This window comes from Sinohyriopsis cumingii, chromosome 3 (genome assembly GCF_028554795.1).
Source record: "Sinohyriopsis cumingii isolate HCF-2022 chromosome 3, ASM2855479v2, whole genome shotgun sequence".
NCBI lineage: Eukaryota > Metazoa > Mollusca > Bivalvia > Unionida > Unionidae > Sinohyriopsis > Sinohyriopsis cumingii.
In genome coordinates this window covers 37,013,056-37,034,597 of record NC_142963.1, presented here as the reverse complement: position 1 = coordinate 37,034,597, position 21,542 = coordinate 37,013,056, and the positions used below count along the sequence as shown (strand labels likewise).

General features: G+C 33.8%; 1 protein-coding gene across 2 annotated transcripts in view; it reads right to left on the bottom strand.

Annotated features, from left to right (window-relative positions):
• Positions 1 to 3,754: 3,754 nt before the first annotated feature.
• The window catches only part of LOC149802698 (short transient receptor potential channel 7-like), a 202,520-nt gene continuing 184,732 nt past the window's right edge, over positions 3,755 to 21,542 (bottom strand). For both annotated transcript variants that reach the window (XM_089952084.1, XM_089952085.1), the window contains 4 exons: positions 11,582 to 11,788; positions 7,893 to 8,022; positions 4,925 to 5,104; positions 3,755 to 4,348 (listed from right to left, as the gene is read on the bottom strand). In XM_089952084.1, coding sequence (XP_089808210.1) covers positions 3,909 to 4,348; positions 4,925 to 5,104; positions 7,893 to 8,022; positions 11,582 to 11,788 — 957 coding nt within the window. In that variant the 3' untranslated portion in view covers positions 3,755 to 3,908. The remainder of the gene's footprint in view (positions 4,349 to 4,924; positions 5,105 to 7,892; positions 8,023 to 11,581; positions 11,789 to 21,542) is intronic.

Sequence of the window (21,542 nt, the reverse complement as noted above, 5' to 3'; positions counted from 1 at the left end):
GCTTTTGTACGCTACGGCGCCTTATAGACTTAACTAAATTGTACTAACAGCTGCATCGCTTGGCGCTCATCATTAAGAGGTTAGTGTTAGGACTACCAGGCCTGATGTCAGGATAACGTGACTGGGTGGGACATGATATCACATTCCTGCGGCATGATGCCCCAGTGCTAGACATCGCTATTAACTGCCACATTGCATACATCGTAGCAATATGACTGAATTATTTTTACAAAATTTTTTTTAAAATCAAATCACACAAGCTAACATTATATCTATCCAGTTGTCTACATTCTAACATTATTTATATCCTGTTGCCTACATTCTAACACATTTCTGTCGAGTTTTCTACGTTCTAACATTATTGAGTTGTCTTCATTCTAATGAGAACAAGTTGGTTAGTTCTTTAATTCCAAGGTAATAGTACCATCCATTTTTGTACTTCGTAAAATCATCACTTAAATCGAATATGACCATCGTGTCAATGTGTGTCTTTTTCCATGTTAGTTACTCTAAACGGTTTATTAAAGTTTCTTTCAGCTGCGACTCACGACGTGCACGTTTATACCCCTATCTCTCTCTTCTAATAAGTTCATTCAGTTTGAATTTTCCCAATTATTTCCATGTTTACCCGACATATATTTAACCAGACACTGTGTCTATCTGAAACGTGTTTTCGTGGTCTCTTTGCGTAAGCACTCGGTACATTTAACAGAATTCATAGGGCATAGGAAAATACATATTGTCTATATGATTTTTAAAACTATTTTAACAGATTCCAGAGCACACAAGGAAAATTAGCATCCTTATACTTTACGTTTATAAAAGCTTTTAGTTGTCATTACATTCAATAAAATTTGTATTTTTTGTTGTCTTATGTGCAATGTGAACTTATACAATTCTGTCAAATATCCATCTTGAACAAACGCTCAGCTTTCCAGATTTGGTATATAAATTCATCCTTTTTACCCCTGTTGTGTATGCTTATATATATATATATATATATATATATATATATATATATATATATATATATATATATATATATATATATATATATATATATATATATATTCTTTCATAGGAATCCGGAATGACTGAGTAGATAGATGAGAATTAATTATTATATCGTCATGCGAGTGTGTCTGCTACACACGAGTGCATATAACACAGATTGAGAAACATCATTTTTTGGTGATGTGTGCTTAGTCGTGAGGGAATATGGGCTCGTGTGTGCAGGCAAGGCGATGGATGCCGTTTACCCGCGGACCTGGGTTCGAATTTCCGAAGAGCACGAATTAAACATTCTCTAACCTGTATGATCGTATTATTTGTATTAAAATATTAATTCTGCCAACTATTATCAAACATTCTCCTATAGAATCCAGGGATAGCACTTTCCGTTCTGTCTGGTGTATATTTATATTTCTCTATAATTAAATATATATACCTTGATTTCTTTCATATGAATGTGTGTGTGTGTGCATATATATATATATATATATATATATATATATATATATATATATATATATATATATATATATATATATATATATACTCAGTGAACAGTCAATATATTAGAAACATGGTCCGGTACCGGAGTGTATTTTGAGTAGGTACGAAATTATGAGTAGCAGCTTTGAAATAGAGGATCTCAAATGGGTAACAATTTAATATTGAATTTATGAAATGAGTTGAATAATGTCCAGGTTTTTGCGAGCCTTGGCGAGCAAAAGCTGGACATTATTTAACGGGTTTCATAAATTTAATATTAAATCATTACCCATTTGAGTTTCTTTTTTTATCACATAGTTTTATTTCAGTAGAAATTATTTAGCTAGAAAGAAGAACGAATAATTTCGTTGATTCTGACAGACGCTGTACCTTTCATTTGTTGAGCGTAAAAAACAGTCCCAAACAAAGAAGAAATAGTGAAAGTATATTATACATTTTTGATAACTATAAATCAAAGAATAAGCGTCCATCTAAATAAACAGAACATTTTACAAAAGACAAAACATGTCACACGCAAATGTCCAATGCGTGTGATGTCATATTGTTTGATAAGGTACACATTATCGGTTTGAGTTGGCTAACACAACACAGTGACATTGTTTACGTTTTAATTCCACGACTAAACATTACATTGTGGCGACATTTTTATGTATAGAAGATTACTGGATGCAGAAATTCACATATTTACTGTAATATATTTGTGACCGGATATTTGCAGTATATGATTTGGAACATCAGATTGTACAGAAGACGTAAACAAATTTCTGAGTCGGACTTGCATCACAAATTTACCACATAAATATACTGTGGTTGGATAAAGTTCTGTCAGTTGGGGAGACCAGTTTATGTTTACATTTTTCTATGAGCAAAGGTGAGTTTATTTACTTCACTAAGTTCACGTTTAAACCAAGCTTGTATATTGGGTGGATTCCATGCTACAGATATACCGGCCATCCATCACCCCCCTGCCCTCGTTATTATCTAAGCAATACTAGTAGTTTTACTCGTTGTTATTGTTCTTGTCTTGGGCGTTTTGCCATTTTTCATGTTATGATATGTTATACATGACATAACAAACCCCTGTAGGGGTAAATTAGTCATATTGAAACAGACGAGACCATTTTTTCAAATTCCCTTTTGTGAGTTGATTAAAAAATTGAGGCCAAACATGTTCAATGAAAACAAAACATTCCAGAAGGCGGGGTTAAAAAAATTTCCCCACGATCGCAGCCAATCAGTAAAGAGAATATTTATTTGGACCAATCAGAATCACATAAAGGGATATGTTCACATATATAATATCAAAAATATTAAACTGCACACACTGTAGGCAAAGTGTACCGACTATGCGATAAATAATAATATGGTCTTAGGACATAGGGGTGTATTTCTGTTTCAAAACGAGTTTCAAAATGAGTGATCTAGAAAAATGTTCGTGTACTGGTACAAAGATTGTAACATTTTTCTAAAAATGTTTAATTGTTCCAACTCTGAAATATCACTGTTGTCAAAGGATTTAGAGGTGTATTTTTGTTTTTAAAAATGTATGGTCAAAGGTGTTCAAAGAAAATAGCGGCTATTAAAAGCACTCTCGATGTTAAGGTTTTCAAACTGTTTGAGGTACCACTCGCAAATACATTGCTTTTCATGTATGTTTCTCTAAAGAGCTGATATGAGATCCAGACAGCTTCAGTCAATATATAAAACCTAGAAGCTAGGAAAGCTTTGCTGGACATGTATATAGTTTACTGACTGCTGTGGGTAAACGTCAAGGAGATATGACGTACTATGTCACGTGCGCGATCATTGTCTATGCAAAGCAATGTTCTTGAACTGCAATAAATGAATATTGGCATAGTGTTAAAATAAGCTATTTTTATTAGATTAAAATCAAAAGTAAAACCATTTTTATGGCAAACAAGTTCCATGACTAGAAATAAATAACATACGATGAAAGTTACTCGTCCTTTTCGTTCTTTTCAGTAATGGAGGATACGCAAAACACCATAAAACTACGACGGAGACAATTGGCTCTTCTAGTGCCACTGTTTTGTTACTGTTATAGGTTTAGCTTCTTAAGACTTTCTTTTACATATGCACTCTGTAAAAAGATCTCGCTACGCAAGCGGTGTCTTATGACCCACTCAAGCTTCACACATTGTAAACCTTATCTAAAATGGCTTTCTATCAAGCTAAAACTTCAATCGCTATAATGATAATAGGAAAGAGGAATGCCATCTAAGTAATATCAATATTTATTTCACCAGTTCATTATACAACGTACTTATAACAAGAATGGAAACTATAGCAAATAATTATTGGAAAAAGAAACCATTCGGCACATTTCTTGCGCCATGTCATCTGGCATGATATGTAGGAGCTATTTTAGGAAATCACAGCCGACTTTCTTCGTCTTCCTGACTGGGCCGCTTTCGACCGGAAGTAACTTTCAAAACAGAATTCGTCTGTGGATGCGCATTAGCTTGCACATGCGCATTAGGCTGTGTTGATATGAACGAGGAAGCTAAGCACCTTGCGAGGTTTACAATTTCGCTCTGAATATTTCCCAGAGCAGAAATTATATTAAACATCGCCTTTTGATTTTCAGTCATTACCCGTCTAAGAAATTCTACATCGTCTATGATTCGATTGGTCTCCTTGCAGCTGGCCTGCAAATGCTGTAGCCGGACATCCAGCAATTTTTGGGATCTGAGAATGCCATCCAGTTGTGGTATCATCAAGCTCGTGGCCACCTGAGGACTGCCTGTAGACAATTTGCGAAGGTTAGGCCGCTGACTTCCTCGTCGTCTCTTAAAGGAGGACCTTGTTTGTGCTTTAAAAAATAAAAACAACTCTTATTTCCTGTTTTAAAAATAATATTATAAATAAATTGCTACGAGAAGACATCAATTATAAAATTTAATGATACAGACTGGATAGGGGAACAATTATATGATATAAACAGTTCGGTCGCCTTCATATTCAATAGCAGATCCCCTACCCGTAGTCCAAAGTTTTCCATTCGCACGAAACTAATAACATAGGAGTGTTTATAGTGGTGTTGGAGCTGCGAAAAAGCAAGTATTACATACAAAAGAAATGTTGGTAATGGAAGAATAGTGCGGGGAGATTCGTCTAAGAATATTATGTCTTATGCGTGTAAGCCAGAAAACGTTTTTGATACACATGGGGAAATCTAGACATGGCCCCAAAACGGTCAAGTCAAATGATATAAACGTGGGAAATATTAGTTGCAAAACAAAAAAGTCATTCATAACCTTGTTTGAAACTTTCCGTGTGACAAAGACTTGCTTCGAGACGGATAAACAAGTAAAACATACTTGAACGTATTTTTTTCTTCTCGGAGACTGAAACACATACAAAGTAAGTGAAGGTATGAAATATGTACTTTTGAAAGATGTATGATGTTCGGTGTCATTTTCTGTTTCCTCTGCGTCTTCGTGTATAGTTGGCGTTGCGTAGGGTAGGTTCCGGGGCGAGTGTGGTAGCGGTGGTGGGGATTCATCATCGTCCATTAGCTCTATTTGTTCCGTCGGGATATTTGAAATGTTGGCGATACTATCCTTCACTGCAACATAAATGAAAAAGATAGTAAGTAGATTTACGTGCTACTCGTAATTCAAAACTGTAATGTCATGAAATCGTCACAAGACCACCCGACGCAAGCACACTTAGATAACCGACCCGAAACAACCAGACAAACAAGAAAAGTAACGGTTGTAAACTTTGTCTGTCACCTGGGTGAGACTATTCATATATAGCTCTTGTAGATGCAATGATAGATACAACTTTAATCACAGCGTTTTATTTTTTGAGACAAATTTGTGTCATGGAAAGCACTAAAACACTTATTCCTTTTATTCTTTGAGCTGTATTTAACTCAAGTCCAGCATTACTGAAGTTCAGATTTTCACACATAACTGTGGATAAGTCCGAGTTACCTGAGAGTTTACACTTACGGGAAATAGGATTCATATTCTTATGTTAAAACAATGGACATACTCATTTTGTGAACTATTTTTGTGTTATCATAATATTACTGACTTAAAATCAGAAAACTTTGAAAGATGTAAAATAATGTATCACAAATAAATCGTTATTCATTTTTGTCTACACGCTTAATTCTTGATAAATAGACCTATTGTATTTATCCAGTCGTTACTAGATGAAAATGACGAAAGGTTTCATGTACATCTATTTTTCTGCTTAGTTCAATGCATTGGCGGGGGCGGGGGGGGGGGAGTTCAGTGAATACATTTTGTATACTTTTCTACATAGGTCTATTCATTTGGGGGGGGGGTAGTTAAACAAGAATTAATATGGTATACTTTTCTACATAGTTCAATATATTGGGGAGGGAAGCTGGGTAGTTCAACAAGACTAAATTTTTTGTACCGTTCTACATAATTATATGCATTTGTTTTGTCTTGTTTGGAGGTTTTGTGGGTGGGGTCATTTTAACAAGAATAAATAGTGAATTCTTTTTTCAGTAGTTCAAAAAATCAAACCATCCCAAATCTGTGGTGATACTAATGGACGACATGTTGCTCTGATGTCAGCTGTTTATTAAAATGTGCAATTTCGCAGCATGCAGATCTTTGCGGAACACGCTTGCTCACAGTTTAGACAAGATTGCCTGCATATTTGTGCAGGTTTTAATGAATAAGCGACATCATCCCCTAAAACGCCAGTCAGAATCATCATAGGTGTGGGGCTGCTTTATCTACCCATTTTCTACATAGTTCAATGCATTTTTTTGGGGTAGTTCAATAAGAATAAATATTTTATAATTTTCGGCATAGTTCAATCCATGGGGGGGGGGGGGAGGGGCAGTTAGTGTTAAATGACATTTTGAAATGTCCTAAATTTTTTACTGATAAATATTATCCATATTCAGCTGTTGATCGTAACTGATTATCAATACTTTCTACCGCGTCATTGCCATATATTATGAGGTTAAGCAGGACATTGTTCAGTTCTCACGTATATACTATTAGTTGACGTCAGGGTTGGTATTTAGGCAATGGAACCCATACGGACTGGTTTATGTACGATATAGTACTAACGTATTTGACGTTTTGTGACTATTATCCATAATAATCAATACAAATGCTCCTCGGGTTCTATTAGAATATATCGGGCTTTTCTGTCATCCGATTAAACATCTGAATTGTAACATAGTTATCGTCATTCATTATTTACATTTATTTACTTATTTATTTGAAATTAAACGATAAAGTCAATTATGCGCTGTACACACAAAAAAAAGTTGTATATGCTGGTATGAACAGACCAAGATGTTGCAATTGTGTTTATGTCAATGAATGGCCGGACGTCGGGGAAATGTAAATTGTGAACATGCTGATATTGGTCAATCGTATTATATCTGAGTTTTGATTCTTCTTCTGTTCGAAGAAAGGTCTGAGATGTTCAGAGTGTTCTAAAATTTATCGTTGTTTAACTAAAGGATGAAAACAAATATTAGGATATAAATATTAAAAGACGGTTCTATTTAGTAGGCGAACATTATTTATAAATTTAACTATTCAAATTGTTTATGCATTTAATAAATTTACATTGGTAATATTTCAAGTCGTAAATATTTATTCAAAATGGTCACCAAATATTTTTATTTTCAGTGTAACGAAAACCTAAGGATTTACTTTTTTTTTCAAAATTCAGTTGGGACACGCAATACTCCTCTTAAAACAACAATAATGATCCTCGAGTTTAAGTCATATGTGCTAAACAACAATGCATAGGAAACAAAAACTAGACAAAAAAAATTCCACCTCACCTCCCACCCACAAACAACAGCAAAACAGAATACCCCATAAAACAACTTTGAGCCTAACAAAAATCTACTTATAAAGTCTATAAAATCGGTTTATTTGTTATTAAAATTAATGCTTCAAAAAATATTTGCATAATATTAGTAGAACAGCATTAACACAAAATAAAAGAAGAAAACCTGATTATAACAAGATAAGGGATTGACGTTCACTCCCTTCTCCGGCACCTGATGGTACGTGGTTCCCGACAAGTTGCAAAGAATGAATATTTAAAAACAAAATATATTTACAGTGTATATTACATGTAGTGAAACAAAGTTCTGACATAACTATCGACTATTTTCCCAGCCCAGTCTTTTAAGAATGATTCTGAATAAATAATTTTTAAGCTTCATATAAAAAATAAATATTATAGCTGATCTAGTGGTGCAAAAATGCATAAATTCAATTTTTTTTGGCAAATTCAAATACTATCCTTTACTGATAAGGTACCATGTCTACGGACCTACGCCGACGATATGTCGATAGGATAATGAGTCAATAGACATTAAAAGTAATATCGACCTTTCTCCTTTTCGTCTTTTGCTCTCTCCAGCTTAAAGAGATATCTTTTGACTAGTCGTTGCATAATATCACTGTAGGACGAGTCGTCCGCCTTCAAAGACATGGATTTACACGCCATTTCTCTTCTTTTCTGTAAAATATGATGATAATAATAGTAATTTTGCTTTAGTGGGTTATTCACTCTAAAGTTAACTTGCACTTATTGGTCCCTTTTGCTAAGTTTCATATAATTTTACCTCTATGTAAAACGTATTTATTCATTAAGGACTGACTATTGTGGCTTCTTGAGTGACCTTTATAGACACGTTTCATTATGGTGGTGGTAATAATAACGATTACGGCAACGTTGCAGTAAATAATGGCATCTATCACATCAAATATTCCAGGAAACAAGGTTCACAATGCTAAAAAATCGAATTTTTAAAAATAAAATCAGCAGTCTTGACCATTAAGAAAAAGTATTATCTCCCCATTCGTGAACAACTACGCCCCAGCAATTAACAAAGTCGACTGCTTCAAATGTTCTGGTAAATTACAATGATCACAGCCATGTACAAACCAGAAACTCAAAATGCTTAGCACCTAAAATCATTACAGAAATTCACAACGTCAACACTGAGTGTCAGATTTCTTTTAAAAGAATCAGAAATGCACACTGTCATATTCAAAGGGACAACGTTTACAGTGTTGACAACGCAAGAATACAACATTGTTGTCCACCTGAATCTTTCCAGAAAATTATAAAATGTACTATCTCAAACTCTGAGAGGAATTATAATGCCCAAAACTTTCCAATATTCGGACAGCCGTTGTCTATAATCTCAACTGATCTGAACAAACTGCAATAATGTCCATTTCCGCAAAGAACCTGTTGCACCAAAAAGTAGCCGTGGCATTCATGCTGAAAGGTCTTGATCTCCTGACACCTATTTTGGGTTTTTCCTTTAACAAGTCTTGGACATTCTGAGCTGTATATGTTCTCACCAAAAAGAGTGAAGCCCCGAAGCAACCGTTATTTAAAAGAATAAAACCAGGCTGAAGTTGTTTTTTCTTCTTATTTAGCACGAAATACCACGTTGGTGGCAAAGTTTATGGGTTACAATCTCGATAACAGAAAACAGCCGAGCAGCCCATGCACCATATTCAGATGATGCCGGGGATTTGACTATGTAACGGAATTATTTCTCAAAATAAATCTGTAATATTTTGTCTGTTGTAGAAGCCATTTGCATTTACCGTTTGTTCATGTTAATTACAGATGCTATTTACGCTGCCAATGTGGTCGTGTTTGTTTGACATCGAAGATGTTGCATTTACATCCGTCGTCTGTGACTTCAATTCTTTGAGAGAGAGAGAGAGAGAGAGAGAGAGAGAGAGAGAGAGAGAGAGAGAGTTAGTTTTGGTTATCGATGTATTGATGTCTGTCGTGAGTTTTATCCCATCAGATAGATGTTTACACGGCGCCACTTTCCTTGCCATGTAGCGCCCATGAAACACCTTTCTAATAGAAGAAATCTGTAGTACAGGTATGAACGCAACTTCTTAGTAGAATCACCATTTCTTCGAGACAGTAGTATTAATTTGCTGTAACAGAACAGGAAATAACATCGCCTCCTCCGACGATAGAGCCTAATGCATGCTGCACTTGGTCAGGCGCATAAAGCATCATCCTAAAAGTTAATGGACAGTTAAGTTGATCAGTAATTGGCCTGTTACACCTTGACCACTACAAGCATCCCTATTACTCTGAGAGACATCCCTAACAATGTTCTCGGTATTAAACTCTCAAAGTCGTAGAAATACATGTATACATTCCATAAGTTACCGAGGACTGAAAACGGCATGCAATGCAACAAGAAAGGAGAAAGCGTATGTGATATAGAAGATCGTACCCAGGACTATTTGTACAAAAGTCAATAAACCATGTCATTAAATATCTGGTCCAGCAAGCTCTGATACTGAGTTACCTTACATACATTATTAACCGCAACATGAGTTAAAAATATTGGATATACAAAAGAGCAATTCTTAATTCCATCCACGGAATAGCATTCACATGTAACACATAACGCCATCAAATTTTCCTAAATATTTTGTGACTATCTTAAAAGTAGGAAAAATTTTCATGGCACAATACAAAATCCACAATAGAGACGCATGAGCACCAAATAAAGACTCCATGGACGATTTTTATAATCACATTTTGCCCCATTGAATTCGGGTATAACGCGATTTAACTGTGAATAGAGTAGACTTAAAGTTGTCGCTGCATAATGCGCATGCAGCTCGTTTGATTCTTGAACACGTGTCATAAAACAGTTTCGGACGTCACTGAAACCACGCTATGAAATTTGCTAAAAACTACGGACATGCTTTTCCTAAATTTAAGCATGATATCGAAAGAATTTTTGCTAGTGATGGATAAAATAGAAAATGTGATGTTTTAGCTAGCAAATATAGCGCTGTTGTAAGAATTTTATCAAACTTTTTCATCATAATTTCATTGCTAAAATGACATAACTGGCGTTTGAAAACAGGGCTGACATAGACGTTAAACTGTACATTAAGTGAGATTGTTTGTTATGTTAGTATGAGCGGTTTTACAAGAGTTTATATAGAATATACCAATCGGAACATCGCTCGGCCATTTCCGTCAAGTCCAGAAATAACGTCATATGTAGTTGCCGGTATACATATAGATCTGACGGGTTTGATGATTGGCCTTCGGCAGAGGGCACCATATATTCCGATTGTAACTAAGTTTCATTCCGCTTCCATGTTGTGCCATGTGATTAAAAATGGTTCCAAGTATAGTTCTCAATGGCTGCGAACTACAATCCAGGTTTCTTTCTCGACTTGACCAATTAGTCCGTAGAATGTTATAATACCAAAACTTAAGGACAAAACTCGAAATCTTCAAGACATCATCTATCTTACCTGCTATATTAAATCCACAGGGCAAATATGACCTCTTTTGACATCATACTAGCATCGCGATAAACATTTGTAATACACTATATCGGTACAAACCCCCCAAATACCTATTATGACGGTCAATATCAATTTCCTCGACATAATACAATATGTGTGGATACAACTTGTAATCAAGTTCTGAAGACATTTTCAATTAGGTCACTCTGCAATGCTGTTAAAATATCTTTGAAACTATGAGCTTGAGACACAGAAATAAAAGGAATTACGATAAAAATATCATTAATACCGTCATTACCTCGAATATAAGGCGCGGACAACTACGATGCATGTAAATTCTATTCTGTCGTTGCAAATAACTGGTACATTAGGCTCTATGTATTCTTTATAATTGTAGTTTCACGCGAATATGGTAGACCTTAATCTGACAGACCAAGCAGATGTACACTGTTTACAGTTGCTGAGCATTAATCGGTACATACGGTTCCGTAGGTTTATTGATATTTGTTCAGATGTCAAATCGCTTTAAACAGGATTTCGTCGCGTCCATCATGCTTCCTGTTACGTTCTTTGTGGCGACACTCAAGTTCTCGGTAAATCAATATATTTATTTGGTTTCATGAATCCCATAAGAATGATTAGAGAGAGAGAGAGAGAGAGAGAGAGAGAGAGAGAGAGATCTATATATATCTATCAGAGAGAGAGAGAGAGAGAGAGAGAGAGAGAGAGAGAGAATTTACATGAAGTCTACCACTTACCTTTATGAATGTTTGTCGCTTATTATTGTTATACTTGGAAGACTTGCCATTCCTGGATATCAAAAGTCGCTGACAAAATCTCCAGACGTATATCAGGGATTTGGGACTAGGGATCATATTGAAGGGCACGGGCAGCGTACTACCCTCGTCCATGTAGTTCATCCACAGCTTGTTACGTGCAAATTTCCACTCGACATCACAGTCTCCCTGCAGCAGTATTTGCAATAGTAGTAGTAGTGGTATTGTTTATGGTGGTAGGGATTGTAGTAGTAGAAGTAGCAATAGTAGGAATAATAGTTGTATCAGTATTAATAATGGTAGTAGTAATGAATACAGTATATTTAGTAGTAGTAGAAGTAGTAATAGTAGTAGTAGTAGAAGTATTAGTAGAATTAGTAGTAGTAGTATAATTACTATAAGAAGAATTAGTAACAGTAGTATAATTAGTAGTAGTAGCAGAATTATTAGTAGTAGAATTAGAAGTAGTAGTAGAATTAGTAGTAGTAGCAGAATTATTAGTAGTAGAATTAGTAGTAGTAGTAGTAGAATTAGTAGAAGAAGAAATAGTATTAGTAGTAGAATTAGTAGTAGTTGCAGAATTATTAGTAGTAAAATTAGTAGTAGTAGTAGAATTAGTAGTAGTAGAATTAGTAGTAGTAGTAGAATTAGTATTAGTAGTAGAATTAGTAGCAGTAGCAGAATTATTAGTAGTAGAATTAGTAGTAGTAGTAGAATTCGTAGTAGTAGAATTAGTAGTAGTAGTATAATTAGCAGAATTAGTAGTAGTAGTAGAATTCGTAGTAGTAGAATTAGTAGTAGTAGTATAATTAGTATAATTAGTAGTAGTAGTAGAATTAGTAGTAGTTGTAGTAGTATAATTAGTAGTAGTAGTATAATTAGCAGAATTTTTATTAGTAGTAGAATTGGTAGTAGTAGTAGAATTATAATTAGAAGTAGAATCAGTAGTAGTAGTAGTATAATAATTATTATTAGTAGTAGAATTAATAGCAGTAGAATTAGTAGTAGAATTATAATTAGAAGTAGAATCAGTAGTAGTAGTAGTATAATTATTATTAGTAGTAGAATTAGTTACTACTAATTCTGCTACTAATAAAAGCTGTAATGCAAATAGCTGTAGAATTGTAAGATGGCTGATGGCACTCATACAACTTTACTCAGTTATTATTTATCTTCTCTTACGTCAAATGATGTTAAATAAGATACGTGCTATTTAACGATTGTGATCAGCTAGAGACATTTAAATTTTACAAGTGGAATAAACAAATTATATAATATTATGGCAATTGTATGCATTATACATAAAAAAATAAATGAATTAATTAATTCGGTAATAGGCTTTCAACCGAAAGCTCGTATTTTATATTTCTAACGATGACTTCAAACTACGTTCTGGGATATAGAAGAAACGTATGGACATCAACTGCTTTAACAGTGTTGATACTTGATTACCTATATGTGCTCAGCGACGCGTAGGATTGTGCTACAATATGTAAGAAAATAGAAAGACAAAGGTTAATGTCTCTGGTTATAATATGAATGTAGAAAATTAAATTTAATGAAACGGAATAAATGCGCAAAATGAAAACTTTCAATTTAAAAATTATATTGAAGAGACAATAACAAACATCAATGGGCTGATAAAGCGAAGTTTGAAAGGGGGTGGGGTGATTTGTATTAAACTTTTAGCTAAACCCTAAAGGAACTAAATCAAAATATAGAGCAATTCAATGAAAGGAAAGAACTTTACAACAGTAAAGTTAAAGAGTTACTTGTCAAAAGAAATATCGATCATTTTTTACGCAATTTGATAAGACTAAAATTGTACGAGAAGTGTTTTATAGAACACTTAAAACCGCTCCGGTGGCCTAAGTGGTTGGAGCGTCCGCCTCGGATGCAGGAGGTCGCAGATTTGAACCCCGGCCGAGTCATACCAAAAACTCACAAAAATGGTACAAACAACTGCCTCGCTTGGCGCTTAGCATTAAAAGGTTAGTATTAGGACTGGTCGGCCTGGTGTCAGAATAATGTGACTGGGTGGGACATGACACTATATGCCTGTGACATGATGCCTCATTGCTAGACATCTCTATAAACTGCCACACTTAGACATCGAAGCGATATGACTAGAAAATTGTTAAAGCTAAATTTAAAAAAAATCCAAATCACACACAGTTCAAAGAACTCTTAAGACTATCATTCGTTTACTCAAAGGATATCAGAAAATGACTAGATGCATTTCCTAACCTCAGTTATGGACATAATAACACTTATCATTGGGCAATATATATACATACATACATACATATATATATATATATATATATATATATATATATATATATATATATATATATATATATATATATATATATATATATATATATATATATATATATGCCTAATTTTACTGAAAAATTATTCAAGATTAGGCAAGTAATCTAAAGTGATCTAATCGCTTGCAGATTGCAAAGCCGATAGTCAGAGACTATTCAAAAGTGTATATTATCGATAAACGACCAAGAGATGATTTTTTCACAATTGAAATTAGACTGAATACGAAAATAATGAACGGGAAAACTGTGTGCTTGTCAAATAGAAAGAATCTAATGAAACTTGTAACAGTTGAGGACCGTATGAAAACACCATGCCATTAAATTAAATTGAAACTTCCAAACTCAAATAAAGACAAAAAATTCTGAATAAAGACAACTTATAAGAAAGGAGAGACAAAGTTAGATTTATGCTTTGAATTAATCCCACTGGGAAGGTCACCTGATGCCTTGTAGCAATGCAACAGAGTCTGGACGACAATATAATGTCCATCATCATCAATTACAGAAGAATTTTATATTTCTGCTCAGACATTTTTAAATATATAGTGATAGGTTTGGGGGAAAAGTTATAAATATTGCCGAAGAAGAAATGCAATATTATCCGTTTTTTAACGAGTCTGAACTGACCAAAAGGTCCATATAAAAATTAGTGACACCCAGATGTTAAATGGTGTGTATGGTCCAATGATTTTGGGAAGGAGCAGCAACGTCAGACTAGTATGTACAAATGCAAGTGCTACAAAAATGAGTACTATTATTTTTTTTATACAAACGTTTACCTCTAAATCTATATAACAGTCAACATTGTTCAGAGATTTAATGTATTAAATTATACAAGTTGAAGATAGGCCTGATTGTTTGATTTGTAATGACATAATGTCGTAGGGCATCGAATGTGTGTAAATTGCATACATCAAAACGTAAGGGAACATAGTTAAATTCATAAGTAGTTTGATTTTGTTTCATGGCGCATAAAAATGAAGGTTTTTTTAGTACCGAGGCAAATATGGAAAAGTACCTTGGAAAAGGACACATTCCGCTAGCCGACCGATACTGATGTGATTATACGATTCAAAACCCGAAGCTTTTAGACTGCGAGTCTAGCACGCTAACCACTTCGCAACCGCAGCTCCTGCCTCCATTAGTTGCCCGTTACAACGTGTAGGAGGGAATCATGCTTATTCTTCATCTCCCATCCCGTAGTGGACCATCAGTAACAGGTAATGTTTCGCGGAATAATCTAAAATTAAGAATCTCCAACAACCTGTATGTATGGTCTTTGAGATGACTATCAGCAAGTTAAATTAGAAATGAACCATCGTTTATAAATATGAAAATGACATTTGGTAAAACTAACTAACCTGTTAAATTGTTATAATCATAAAAGTACTACATATCCCATTATTAGTTTGATTTTGACAACATATTTTTATATTCATTGAAACTGTTTTTAGTTCATTAAATGTAGTATTTAATGTAATAATTTTTATACCGATTTTCGCGATCAATTAAATTTTGCAATGTTTCTATTATTTTCTTTCATCTCTTTTTCTGATCTAACTGTATTCCACGCCATGCAAGAGTCTTTTTATTCACTTAAGTTTTGAATGCATATTTCTCTGTTGCATCCATTTTTCCCAAATTATTTAATTCTTTTCTAATTCACGTTATCATTTGTTTCTAATTCATCAATACAACCTTAATTCGCATATATATTTTTAAGTAATTCTCGAATACTCTGCATATCTTGTAGATTGCTCTATTCCACCAGTAACAGCTTGTAAAAAGGAAAGATCATTTAGCATTAGATTGTGTCGAGTAAATTAGTGATGTATAAATTTAATTCACCTAGATCTGATAATTTTTCATTCTGAGTGCTTTTTAAAAAAATTGTGTTTTATTTTTTTCTATTAACTCATTCTTCGTTTGTAACAGTGACATAGTATTAGTATAAACAGTTATCTTATGTTCCAAGGTTTTACCGCATTATTAAAGAAAAACTGAGGATTTAATCTTTTAATAGTTATGCTAGATTTGATTATTTAATTATTTCCTTAACTGTTGTAACCTGATTGTAAATTCCTATATTCTTTACAATTTATTTTTATTTCTTCGATGTCAGTCTAATCTGTTTATCCTCTATTGATGGTTTCAGATAGTGTTGAATGTTGGGTGTTTCATCTCAAGTTTTCCTAGCAGTTGCTATGTTTAAACGGCTTCAGATAAAGTATCAAATCTCTGTTAAGTATTTGCATCTCAGTTCTTTTTCTTATTGTCATCAATCTGTTTGTACAACTCTTGAATTGTGTTTGCTCTTTCTGAACCACTCCGTTTCATAGATGTTAATTTATTGTCGACTTGCTCCTTCCGTGATTTAATATCTTTATTATTATTATCATCAAAGTCTTACGTATTTGAGCATCAACGTTTTTCTATAAAGTGTCTCGTAAGCTACATCAGATGATTGTAGTGGATGGCCTGAATTTGTAATATGATGATTGTTCAAGTTTAAATCATTGTTTTTAACTGATCGTGTGGCATATATTTCTCCTTCACGTTCTCTAGGGATTTAAATCCAAGATCATAACGATGTCTTACAGACTTTTTCCCCGTCAGGCTAGCGCTATTCACTTGACTTGAATTACATCCATACTAGGACTGTTTCGTCTTCCTCTTTAATGCTGATATTTAATCTGTCTATAGTACCACCAAGTAATTACTTGTAAATACCATTAACATTGTATGAATTCAAATCACCATTAAATCGCTTTAATAAGTAGAGTCTCTAGCGAATTTGTACAATAGCCATTGAAGTATTATTTATCTGTTATTGATCAGATCGATAGATTTTTTTAGATTTAAAACATCCACAAACTGTACCAGGTATAGAAGATGTCTATACAGATTAATGGGTACTGATATCATAAAAGATTGCGTTCCAATCAGTTATCTTCACTTTTTTTTTAGTTATTGCTCAGAGTAACATGTCTTAGAGTTGTGTCTTAAACAATTGATATCACTATTGTATTTATTGTCAGTATATGCAGTCATACCTTCTTTGAATTTGTTAGTGTCTATTTCGATGTTATATTAACATTTATACAACAGAGAGCTAAGGCTTTCATTTTCTATTTGTATCTTTAATCACGATTGGCATTTACTTTGTTATACACACTATTTCTTTTATTTCTTCACATCTTCTAGAAAAGTCATTATCAGATCTTTAATATATTGGCTTTCAATGATCTTTATTTTCTTTCTGACTTTCTTTACCTTCCTGTATCTGCTGTACTCAGTACCTCTCAAATTAAATTCCTTATGATTGATGCAGTTTTCGCTTATCAACCTACTCCCATTTATATGTATGATATAGAAGTTTAGAATTTGAATTTGAAAGTATTTTTGTTTGGTTTTAACGCCATTTGTTTAGCACATGATAGGCTATACATAAAGGCCAGTATATATGGTAGGAGAAGAACCCCGGGAAGACTCAGGGACGAGACTGTGAATGACGTGGACTGCGAGTGATCTGTAAAGATTAGCGCCTAGTAAACTGCCTAAATTCTTTTCTTGGGGTGGATCCCGTTTCATTTAATTATGATTTTCTTGGGACGGATCCCGTTTCATTATTATTTTCTTGGGAAGGATCCCGTTTCATTCAATTATTATTTTCTTGGGAAGGATCCTATTTCATTTAATTATTATTTTCTTAGGTTGGATACCGTGTGCTACCAAGTATTCAAATGTAAGCTGCCTTAATTTTTGTTGGGCTGGATCCCATGTACCATCAAATATTCAATGGTAAGCTATTCAATCCCATGTACCATCAAATATTCAGTGGTAAGCTATTCAATCCCATGGTACCATCAAATATTCAATGGTAAACTGCCTAAACGAAACTGGAATAATCGAATTTATGACTTCATCAAATTCCACATGTGTTGCAGGACCTATTGAGAACTTACACATCTTCATAAAAAGCATGGTGTATAGCTATAGCTAAATTGATCGTTAAATGCTGAATAGTGTCAATTATACTGTTTGTCTTATTTACAATTTCTAACTGAAAGTTTGCTTTGTTTACGATATTATTCGCTATGCTTGCAATATATTTTTGGCACTCGATGTGTCTGTTCTCTTGACAAATTAACTTATTTAACTGGTTATTCATTGGACATTTTATCAGATATGTGAGGTTTATAATTAACTGTGTTCTTTGTACACATTAACACATTTTGTTTTGCTACGCGAACTTGCGTCATCTTGTAGTGTTAGTTTTATCATGCTCCTGGTTTAATTTCTTTGCCTTGACAGATTAAACTCTCGTGAACGTTTGTAAAGTTTTCTATCGGGTTTAACTCTACGTTGAACATTCTTCATTTGTGAAATTACTTTCTCTGGTGATTTGTCAACCTTTGGTGTTTCTTCAATTTTACTTTCTTTACCATTCTTTTATTAGCGATGAAATTATCAGATGAACGTACATACAAATTCAGAGATACTTGATAATTAATCTACATAATGTTACGTCCAACTTGTATAATCTCATCTTACAATAATGCTGAAAGCGGAAGGAGTGAAATTTGGAACGTAAAAGGTAAAGGAATAACTGGCAGAATATAAATGTTAGATAATAAAAAATGCTTAAGATGCAAAATATAGAAGGACATACCAGAGTTTTATAAAACTAGTTCTTACTGTAAACCTCATCATAATGTGTATAACAAAAGGTGGAGAGAAAAAGTAGAGAACGCTTAATGAACACATGAAAGATTAGATGAATCAAAGATATCACAAAGACAAAACGTTTAGAAGGCTGACTCATATGGCGAGAAATATGATTTTACAAGTATTACATTAAAACATCAAAATCAGACAATACTTAGTGTTCAGTCATTTGACTTTTATCCAAGATGGTTACATTTGGCCAACTCAGAGGTTTTGGAATGAAAGAAAATTTGATATATGTAATGCTATTCCTTGTGCTTCCGTTGTCTATCCCTCCAAGATCACAAAAAATAGTATTTACTGGTCAAACACTAAAGACATGAAAGCAGGTGATACCGATCTAAATGCTATTTGCAAGAGAAAGATGACAAACACGAGAAACAAAGAAGATAAGCCTTACAAAACTGCCTACTTCATCGTGGATCACATGTTTAAGAATGCCTTACTTGTTCTTTTTCGTGAAAGACTGAAATATATCTGATATAGACGCTCCAGTAATAACAGCAATTTTATTCAAATGAGAAGAATGCATAAATTATAAAGCTTCCAAAACACATTGTTTTCGCAAAAGAAAATAGTCCATCCATTGTAACGATACGACACACTAATGAAACTGTTAAATAATTTAGACTCATGTATTTTAATACTAGTTCGCAATAAATTTTGTTACCATTGATAGCAACAAAAAGTCTTAATGTAAAATTACAACATATTGCGAAACTGTATTCAGAGATAGTGAAGAGGAATTTTGTATACTATTCAAAAGAATGGTTGAACCAGCAAATGATCGTATCACACAAGGTGGAAAAGAGTTTGCACAAAGAAAAATACAACACCGTTTGTTAACGCTGAAAATTAAGATGAGGATATTGTTCATATAATACTGAAACAGATGCATTTCGGGATAGATTAGATAAGGTATAAACACAACCTAAATATCCTTAAGAACACATATTGCACAATGACATTATACAAGAGTTCCTGAGTAATGCAAGTAATCGACACAATGAACCATTTAACTGGTATGTAAGAGAAACAGTGACTTTAGCAGATGATGACTATAGAAGAACACTAACACTGAAGATCACATATTATTTATTAAGGTAGAAGAGAAGAATGAGATTGAGTAAATCTTCTAATAATTGAAAATTTGAAGTTACAAGATATGAAATCAGGCACTGAAGAGGATGACAAATCAGGCACTGAAGAGGATGACAAAGAGATAGTGATCACAAAGGAAGATATCAGCAAAGAAACATATAAGGACAAAGGAATTTATTTGCCAGAGAAATTTTCAATTCCTGAAATAGCAGAAATAGTAAATTGCTAGGGGATTGATTGCTACCAGCCACCATCTACTGACACATTTTCCAAATGTCTGACAGTCGCTTCAGAGTAGCATCTATCTGGTGGATGGTTGTGAATTTTAAATGGCTGAATGGTACTGGCTGACAGTCAATATAGTAACCAATCACATTAAACGGGCACAAGTCAATTGTCCTTGTCACAAAGCAAGCCCTAGTAGGTACATGGGTGTGTGCGGAAACTAGCCGGTGGTAAGTGGTTGGTGCGATCAGTCCTCTAACTACTCAAAAGAAACATCTATGGTATTGGTAGTAACATCCAGCAGTAGTAGTAATATTATAAGCAGTAGCAATATTAGTGGCAGTATACGTAGCAGCAGTAGAATTAGTAGTAGTCTTGCGCTGATTTCTAGAACATGATATCATTAGTCATTTTTAATCGCGATATTATCACGATAATTATGTCGATAAATGTGTATCACGATAATATCGCATACATATTTAAAAATACTGACAAATATACAAGTTAGCCCATGTTTGAAGATACATCTCTTCTGTATCACAGTATAATTTACTAAATCTCCGGACCAAAAAAACAAAAAAACAAACAAACAAACAAACAAACAAAAAAATAGAAACAGCAAACAAACAAACAAAATCAACTAACCCAAAACTAGAGTTGTTCTTTTTATTTGTAACTTTCTTTTAATTGTTTACTAAACATCGATTGGGTTCAATTGTATAATTTTGAAACCGTCTGTTCTCGTATTTTGTGAATAGATACATTCGGCATGTGCCAATAAATGAAGAAGGTGCCTATTATTTAAGACCCATATATATCTTGCTCTCTCTGAGTGAACTTTTATGTCCACGTATCTTACTACTCTCAGTTGTTGATGTGGTCCACTCAAGACAAAATAAAAACACCATGTAACGTCTGGCAACTGAACACAACACCTGCTGATGTAATTTTCCCAACGAAATATACGGGTGCCTTGAGCTGGACTGCAAAAGTTAAGTTGGTGTGGCACCTGCAGGATCATGTTTTTGTTCTGTTGATTTTCTTTTATCCTATGCGATCCAGTGCGTACAATGTGACATATTAAAGAACACCAATTGTGCTTCCTAAAGTGAAGAGTACTAGTGCATAAAATATTCAGGTGGAACAAATATGTACCGAAACAATTAGAAGGTACACAGAATATTATTTTAAAGAATAAATCCAAGCATTAATAACAGCTCTATCGTGACAGACTAATATTCATAAAATTTTGAAAGAGTGTGTGTGTAGGTACATAAAGGTTGTAGAAGGAAGCAGTTTGTATTTTTGCAATTAATCTCTTCAGTGTTTTTAACTGGCGGTTAATTTACTGCATTTTTATTGTTAATTTTTGAAAGGATTTTATCTCGCGGTTATTTGTGATGGATTTGTATTGTTCACCTATGCCAAAATCCTTTGCAAATTCTAACAAACGTGTTTAAAAGAATAGATAGCGTGTGTTTGACCCGGGAAACATTTGACAAATGTTAACGTTGGTACGGAAGTCTACATAAAAACAGAAAGTTATTGTTGGA